This window comes from Prionailurus viverrinus, chromosome D1 (assembly GCF_022837055.1).
Source record: "Prionailurus viverrinus isolate Anna chromosome D1, UM_Priviv_1.0, whole genome shotgun sequence".
Lineage (NCBI taxonomy): Eukaryota > Metazoa > Chordata > Mammalia > Carnivora > Felidae > Prionailurus > Prionailurus viverrinus.
The window spans coordinates 5,972,927-5,982,129 of NC_062570.1; the positions used below are offsets into that span (position 1 = coordinate 5,972,927).

General features: G+C 35.1%; 1 protein-coding gene across 2 annotated transcripts; it reads right to left on the reverse strand.

The window, feature by feature from the left end:
- Nucleotides 1-3,053: 3,053 nt before the first annotated feature.
- On the reverse strand, nt 3,054-3,653 carry LOC125176079 (UPF0538 protein C2orf76-like). 2 transcript variants are annotated; one of them, XM_047876898.1, is made up of 2 exons: nt 3,510-3,653; nt 3,054-3,233 (listed from the first exon to the last, which is right to left on the reverse strand). In XM_047876898.1, the coding sequence occupies exons 1-2, from the start codon at nt 3,651-3,653 to the stop codon at nt 3,054-3,056; spliced, it is 324 nt and encodes a 107-aa protein (XP_047732854.1). The 2 variants fall into 2 exon arrangements, with proteins under 2 accessions (XP_047732854.1, XP_047732853.1); XM_047876897.1 differs by having other exon boundaries at nt 3,054-3,299.
- Nucleotides 3,654-9,203: the final 5,550 nt, after the last annotated feature.

The window sequence follows — 9,203 nt, forward strand, 5'->3', positions numbered from 1 at the left end:
CTGACTGGCGTGAGGTGATATCTGAGTGTGGTTTTGATTTGTATTTCCCTGATAAGGAGCGATGTTGAGCATCTTTTCATGTGCCTGTTGGCCATCCGGATGTCTTCTTTAGAGAAGTGTCTATTCATGTTTTCTGCCCATTTCTTCACTGGGTTGTTTTTCGGGTGCCGTCTCTCCATATTTAAAGGTAGCAGTTTGCCCTGAGATTTTACCTTGCTACAAGGTGCAAGACAAGTTGTTAATTTTCCGTTTGTCCAGCTTTTTCTGAGAATGGGAATGATAACTTCCATGCTCAGTACATGTCCGAGTGGAAACTGGATGTCTACAAAAAGGTTAACTGAAGATTTTAACCAAAATTTAATTTATTCAATATAAAGAGAGCTGTTCCGGTTTTATGGGTTTTTTTTTCTTTTGTAAGCTGTGAAAGTTTGTGTTTTCAGGAATATGTTCAATTTGTCATATTCACTGTCATTAAGTTTATTATATATTCCCTTAATATCTTTAATATTTGTAGAACCTGTAATTATGTCACCTATCTCATTTCTCATCATAATGATTTGTGTGTTTTCTGTTTCCTGACTATTTTGGCTAGAGATTTTATTTCACAATTTTATTATCTTCTGAACTACTATTTTAGCCACATCCCACATATTTTGATAAGTTAATTTCCATGTAGTTCAACACATTTTCAATTTTTTAATGTTTCCTTAAATCTTGGATTATAAGTATGTTAATTTTTTAATTGAGGTATAACTGACATAATGTTATATTAGTTCAGGTGTACAACATACTGATATTTGTATATGCTGCAAAATGACCACCATAGTAAGTCCCATTAATATCCATCACCATACATAATTACAATTTTTTTTTCTCATGAGAACTTTCAACATCCATTCTCCTAGCTACTTTCAAATATGCAATACAGTATTCTTAACTATAGTCACCACACTATAGATCCCCATGATTTATACATTTTGCAATTGGAAATTTGTACCTTTTGAAACCCTCACACCCATTTTGCCCGTCCTCCACTCTCCACCTCAGGCAGCCACCTCATTCTGCTCTTTACACCCATGAGCTCTGGTTTTTGTTTGTTTTTTTTTTTTTTAGATTTTTAATCTGATTTTTTTTTTTAGTTTTTAAATATTGTGGTTTTTCCTGATATCTTTGTTATTGGCTACTTACTTAAAATTTAATTTTGTTCAGAGAACATTATGTAGTTTGACTTGACTCCTTTAAAATGTATTCAGATTTTTTTGATGGCCAAAAATGTGGTCTATCTTAATAAATGCTTACTTTTACTTATTCACTTAAAAAGTACCTGTTGTTTGGTGGGAAATTTTATAAATGACACAGATCAAGTTGGTCAACACTACTGTTCAAGTCTTTATATACTTACTTATTTTCTGTCTACTGGTTTCATTAGTTATTGAGATATGGTATTAAAATATTCAATAACTGTGGATTTGCCAAATATTTTCTATCAGTTTTGCTTTATTTTAGAACTCTGCTATTAGGTACACAAATGCTTAGAAATCTTATTTCCTCTTGATAAATTTACCCTTTGTAACATTATGAAATTATCCTCTTGATCCCAGGTTATATTCTTTGCTCTGAGATCTAATTTGTCTAAAATGAAAATAACCACCCCAGCTTGCTTTTGCTTGAAGTTATTATGGCATATATATTATAGCCATCCTTTCATTTTTAACCTAGCTGTGTCTTTAAAGTTTCTTGCAAGTTTCTTATAGGCAGCATATAATAATGTACTGCTTTTCTTTTAATCTAATTTCACAACCTGGGGACGCCTGGGTGGCTCAGTTGGTTAAGCATCCAACTCTTGGTTTTGTCTCAGGTCATGATCTCATGGTTTGTGGGTTCAAGCCCCACATCCATTTCTGTGCAAAAGGCACAGAGCCTGCTTGGAATTCTGTTCTCTCTCTCTCTGCCCCTCCCCTGCTCGCTCTCTCAAAAATAAATAAACATTAAACAAATTTTAATTTGACAATCTGTACTTTTTGATTAGGCAGTTTAGACCACTTATATTTAATGTGATTTTTTAAATACCTTTGGGTTTAAACAGACCATCTTGTTAGTTTTGTTCTATATACTCCATCTGTTCTTTGATTGCCTTTTCCTCTTTTTCTGCCTTGAGACTAAATGAGCATTTTTTTATTATTTCATTTTATCTCCTTTTTGGTTTAACAGCTACAAATTCTTGTTATGCTATTTTAGTTGTTACTTTAGGGTATATATCATACTCTTTAAAAATTTATCACAGTTTGCTTTTAGATGATACTTTATCGATTCTAAGATAGATACTCTATCGATTATAAGAAAATTACAGAATTTCTTTACAAAGTTTATTTAAAGGAGAAGTTCTAATTCTCTTCCACAAGGTTTTATGCTTTTCTTTCATACATTTTATTTATGAATGTTATAATTCCAACACATTATCACTTTTTATTTAAGAGTTAATTATATTTTTTAGGGGTGCCTGGGTGGCTCAGTCGGTTAAGCGTCTGACTTTGGCTCAGGTCATGATCTCACAGTTCGTGGGTTCAAGCCCCGTGTTGGGCTCTGTGCTAACAGCTCAGAGCCTGGAGCCTGCTTCAGATTCTTTGTCTCCCTTTCTCTCTGCCCCTCCCCTGCTCATGCTCTGTCTCTCTCTGTCTCTCAAAAATAAATAAATGTCAAAAAAAATTTTTTTAAGAGTTAATTATATTTTCAAGAAAATTGTTCAAAGTAAAAAAGAAAAGTTCTTATATTTACCCGTGTAGTTAGTTTCTGTTGTTTTCCCTTTCTGTGTGTAGATCAAGGTTTCTATATGATATAATTTACATCTACGTGAAGGACTTCTCTTAACACGTCTTGCACTGCAGGTCTCTGTGTTAAGAATCATTGCAACTTGTGTATGCATGAAGAAAATGTAATTTTCCAAAACAAGTCTTTTAAAAAAATTTTTAAGTTTGTTAATTTCAAAAACCTCACTAGTGGAATAAAAGAATTTAATACAGGCACACAAAAAAGGAAGCCCCATGAGGTTTTCACTAGGATGAAATGGGATTAGCTTTGCAGTTCTCATAATCCTCTTCATGGAAGGATGCAATTTCAGTTTCATTGCTGATTCTAGCAGCTTCCAGAATGCTACCTTCTTTTACCAGGGGTCTGCCAGTTTCCAAATTCAACACAAGTTTATTTGCGTTTGATTTATGAGCTTGATGAATTACCTTCAGTTCGTCATATGTATAATTAATGAATGGTGGTGTCAGGCTGGCCCTTAAAGAGACCTCTTGCTTTAGAAATACAACAGGGGGACTGGGTGGCTCAGTTGGTCAAGTGTCCCACTTCAGCTCAGGTCATGGTCTCACAGTTTGTGAGTTCGAGCCCTGTATCAGGCTATGTGTTGATGCTCAGAGCCTGAAGCTTGCTTTGGATTTTGTGTCTCCCTCTCTCTCTGCCCCTCTCCTGTGCTCTCTCACTCTCTCAAAAACAAATAATGCAACTTTTTTTTTATTAAAAAAAAGAAATACTATAAATTTCTCTACAGTTTGGTCCAAATTAATTCCATGATATACTACAGGTTTGTAATTATAATGCTCAAATGAATGAATGAGGCAAACTATAATGGTCACCTCTCCAGAAATCATGTGAAGAAATTCTTTTGATCCAAAATTTTTTTCACATGTAGGCTCCCTAGGGAATCTCTCACATACAAAAACAAGGAAAACTCTGCTAATATATTTTGCCCATTTGGTTTTACTGAACATTCAGCAAGTGAAGCCTGTGATTAGTCAAAATTGGTATCCCAATATTCTTTTTTTTTTAAGTTTATTTATTTATTTAGAGAGAGACAGAGACAGCATGAGCAGGGGAAGAGCAGAGAGAGAGGGAGAAGAGAGAGAATCCCAAGCAGGATCCGCACCTTCAACACAGAGACCGACACGGGGCTCAAACTCACAAAACCACAAGATCATGACCTGAGGTGAAACTGAGACTCTGACGCTTAACTACGTGAGCCACCCAGACACCTCCAATATTCTTCTATTTGAAGAATATTTTTGATGGTAAAGTAATTCTAGACTGATATATTTTTTTCTTTCAATACTTTAAAGATGTTGCACCTCTATTTTTTTCTTCTATTGTTTCTAGTGAGAAATCTGTCATCTATACCTTTGTTTTTCTGAACATAAGGAATATATTTTCTAAGTGATTTTGAGATTTTATTACTGGTTTTAAGCAATTTTATTAATAAATGACTTGGTATAGTTTCCTTCATCTTTCTTGTACCTAAGGTTCTTTGAACTTTTGGATTTACATGCTTGTAATTTTCACTGAATTTGGATATATTTTAGCTACTTTTTCTTCAAATGTTTTTTAAGTTCCCCTCTATCCTCTTCTTAGGGGACTCTAATTATTTGTATATTTAGCTCCTTAAATTTGTCTTACAGGTCACTAATGCTTTTTTTTTTTCAACGTTTATTTATTTTGGGGACAGAGAAAGACAGAGCATGAATGGGGGAGGGGCAGAGAGAGGGAGACACAGAATCGGAAACAGGCTCCAGGCTCTGAGCCATCAGCCCAGAGCCTGACGCGGGGCTCGAACTCACAGACCACGAGATTGTGACCTGGCTGAAGTCGGACGCTTAACCGACTGCGCCACCCAGGCGCCCCATTGCTTTTTCATTTTTAAGTATTTTTTTCTCTGTGTTTCATTATGGGTATTTTTTATTGCTATGTCTTCAAGTTTATTAATATGTATTTTGTGCTTTATTATTTAATCTTCTAGTAATCCTATACAGTGTATTTTTGATCTCAGAAATCATAATTTTATCATTTGAAGTTTGATTTGCTGAGTCTTTCCTCCAGCTTTTTGAACATATAAAATATGATCATAATGAACCTTTTAGTGTCCCTTCTACTAAATTTACCATTTGTGTCATTTCTAGTTTCATTTTCATTGATTGATTTTTCTCATTAAGGGTTGCATTTTCCTATGTCTTTGCATGTTTGGTAATTTCACTTGGATGCTAGACCTTGTGCTTTATACCTTGTTGGGTGCTAGTACTTTTTTATTCCTATAAATATTTTTGAGCTTCATTCTGGAACATAATTAAGTGATTTAAAAACTTATCCTTTTAGATGTGACTTTTAAGCTTTGTTACATGGGGACAAAGCAACATTAAATCTAGAGTTAATTTTTCCCACTACTGACATCATTAGTTACTAAGTTTTTCACTCTGTTGGTAATATTCCCAGTCATATGTGACTTTCTAGGTAATTCCCTCCTCTCATTTGGCATATTTCTTCCCCACACTTTGAGTAATTTCCTCAAATTCATGTACTGATCATTACTGTACTGCATATTTGAAAGAGTGTCTCTGCTGATTTCTGAAGTCTTGTCTCTGTGCAGTTTTCTTCTCTATGTTATTCAGTCCTGTAAACTCTAGCTATCTTAGCCTCTCCAAACTACCACATCTGTCTCTCAACTTAGGGAGGAGGCTCCCTTCCTTAAGCCTTGTCCGGGCAATAAGCTAGGGCAATCACAGGGCTCACTTAATTTATTTCTCATATCTAAAGATCAACATTCTTAACTGCCTGATGCCCAGTGTCTTGAAAACATTTGATTCTGATATTTTGTCTATTTTCAGAAGTTTCAGCATAAATCTTGTCCTGATTACTCCATCTTCACCAAATGAGGAAAGCTTCTCAGTAGTTCTATGTTGTTTCTCAATTTGGTATATTTGCATTATGTGTAATTAAATATAAACTTATACCTGTGTCTTCCATGAGCTAGAAAGTTTTTCTTAAGGGTGAGTTTTTTCTACCTTTATTGGATTCTTGAGAGGGTGAATAAAAACAAATCCATACTTCAACTTCCAAGAAAGGTGTGCTGAGAGTTTTTTCCAATTTACTTTTCAAAACCTGGAGTTACTTGATGATCCAATAAAATGGGATATGGCTTCATTCTACTGTGTGGGGAAAATTATTTCACTTACATTTGCAGCTTGTTTTATAACTTCCTTGGCCATACCAAAACATGTATCCTTTTTCAAGGAATGCAGAGTATAACTTCATTTATGATCTATTGTTTTGTTTTGGCTTCTTCTCTGCCTTTAATATCAAAATGTATCAATTTCATACTGGAAGCATTATGTTATTCTTATTTTGGAAAAATTTTATTTTACTGGAGAGGTCCTTGTGCTTTCTTTGAAAATGACATGAAAACCTCTCAGGGTTCATGCGATGTTTTTCAAAATTTTGTAAGATAGGTGCAGGGCCAGCTGCTTTCAGACAATTTCTTATTTGTACTCTTTTCTTTTTCTAATCCTTAAGAAAGTTATCACACTATATTCTGTTATTCAAGCTCATAAACCTTCACACTCCATATTGGCAGTGGAGCCTTGTTCACTTTGTGCATTTGGAATATTCTTTAAAGTTACAATATTTAAACTACTGTCAATTTGAGATACAGGTTTATCTTTTGTGAATTGCTTATGTAATGCAGTTCATATAATACAGCAGCAAAAAGGTAAATTCAGCGGGTACAACAAAAGCATACAAATGATGTAAAAATAGGTTAACCATTTTAAACTTCAACTTGATTAATGAATATTTTAAAAGACTGATGAATGCAGTCCTAAATCATTCAGTGTCTCCAAGGACATAATGATTAAAATAAAGAATAATGTATTTCTCTGCAAATATGATCAAACTTACATTTCACATGTATAATGTATTTGTGTGAACTTTTTTATAAAATTGCCAAGGGCCTGTTAAGTACTCTATAGTCTTACAAGGATTCTGAGTTGTACATTAGCTACATTTTAGGAAATTCTGCCTTCAAAAATGCATTAAAACTATAGACCTTTTCAAATATATTTGCACAAATGTCCCTGAAATCCATTTGCAGACCTCAGGCTAGGAATCACTCAGATGTTTACTTTGATTAAGGCACAGATCCTCCAATAAATGTGTTATGGCCAAGAGAACAGGATCTTTTGCCCCAAAGCCTAACAATTTCTTAGCAAGCAACCACCTGGAGTTACTTTTTCAAAAGGGGATTGTGACACAGCAAACAATTGTAATTCCATGCATTGTCCAGTTTGAAAACCAAAATGAAAAAAAAAAAAACAGACACAATCAGATATCAGACACTGTGGCAAACACCATTCACAGGCAATTGATTTGTCATTTATATGTGCTCAGTTTTAGAGAGATATCTAAAGCCCTTTAAACATTACTAGACTAGAAGTTACCAGAAAGGCTGCATGACAAATCTAGAATACTATAAGGGCCAGAAACACACTTAAACGAGGCACTCGTGCTTTGACAAAACAAAAACACAAAATCTGATATGAATCTTAATGTTTTGGCTTGCCATTAGTGTATACCCTCTTGAAAATGAGTCTTGTTTAGACAGGAATAGAAAGAGCACATTTAGCCAAATTGCATCCGCCATTCATGTGTTACAGATTTTAAACTCACTAGTTACCATCCACATATGTGCTCCTTTTTTAAAAGCAAAAAGATAATATTCTTCCCAAATGACATTGCAATCATATAACTCTAAGTGAAATTAAAAAACAATAACACTTCCTTTAAGGCTGAAATCAACTCACATGTAAAAATAACAAATGAAGATGCTTTAGATAGAATGATTCAAGATTTATCTAACTAAATATGGTAGAATTTGCTTTAAGATGGTTATTTAAGGGGTGCCTGGGTGACTCAGTTGGTTGAGCGTCCAACTTCAGCTCAGGTCATGATCTCATGGTTCGTGGGTTCGAGACCCAGGTCAGGCTCTGTGCTGACAGCTCAGAGCCTGGAGTCTGCTTCAGATTCTGTATCCGTCTCTCACTCTGCCCCTCCCTCACTCATGCTCTCTCTCTCTCTCTTTCTCTCTCTCTCTAAGAATAAATAAAACATTAAAAATTTTTTAAAGATGGTTATTTAAACCGCTCATCCCTATATTCTCTAGTATAGTTTGACATCTGTCCCATCTACTGACCTAAAATCAGCTGACTTTCATGAAATATTATTTCATTATTAATGAAACATCTTTTTAATATCTGCAAATGCAGGTGGACATCTTTCAAAGATACCTTCGAAAGATCTCAAGGAAATAATCTCCCTACCTACTGGATACAGCATAGCACTCCCAATAATTCATGGATATTTTACCATCCCAGTAGTACCCAGTCTTTCTCAAGGTAGGGCGAAAATTGAAACAAGTTCAGAAAATTAAACTCAGCAATGCAATCTTCACAACACAAGACTATTAACTTCCAGAGCCTCTAACTCAGTATCTCACAGCTGGATAATTAACACATCCTGGTTACAGTGGGAACTTTCCAAATCTCTACTCCTTGATGGCTTTTTAGAGCAGTATCAATAAAGCATTTATAAATAAGCACGGATTTCCCCCATTGACTTCATTCAAAGTCTGAAACTGCCTTAGTATGAACAAAAAGGAAAAAGTTTTAAATACTCACTGGCAGCAGGCACAGTATTCCAGAGCCTGGGGACATAATAGAGAAAAAAAGTGAACTACTCCATCTTGACTTTTTCAAGAAATTCTTAGAGGGTTGCATATAGCATACACAAGACTTTAAAATATAGTGATATAGCCAGGGAAGTGGGCTTGGAGCTTCTATACTGAGAGAGGAAGAAAACACTGATTAATCAGCATAATCAGACTACAGCCTTTTGCAGTAGAAAGTACCCTGGATGTAGGTCAGAAGATCTGAGTCCCAGATCAGCTCTCCCATTATCATCTCTATGGCCCAAGGCAAGTGACTCGTATTCTCTGATGCAGCTCCTACAGAAATAATAAAATCCTCCTAGGACAGTTATTAGAGATGATGATTTTTGAAATAAAATAAAAGCACCTGGGGTCTGAAAAGGTGGGTTTTAATCTTACCCCTGAAATGTCTGTAATGTCTTTGAATATGTCACTTAACCTCTCTGAACTTCAGTTTCTTCACACTGTACATAAAAAAATTGCTGGTGCTCAGGTGGAGTGCTGAAAAGCAAATGTGTACCAGGTCCATACCAAGACTTAAAGAATGAGAGCCCGAAATGATCTAGGCTAAATGGACAATGAACACTGCTGCATTATAGCTGCAATAGGGAGGGCTCCTGGAAACTGGTCAGTTCTAACTTCGTAAGTCTATCTTCCTTGGGAATTTGTAGTCCTT

What these genes read in the sequence shown, in the direction of transcription:
- LOC125176079 (XM_047876897.1), bottom strand. Translation starts at nt 3,653, where the DNA reads ATGATTTCTGGAGAGGTGACCATTATAGTTTGCCTCATTCATTCATTT. An exon ending in TTTTTTTTAATAAAAAAAAA is followed by an intron (nt 3,300 to 3,509) that starts GTTGCATTATTT and finishes GTATTTCTAAAG; the next exon opens with CAAGAGGTCTCTTTAAGGGC.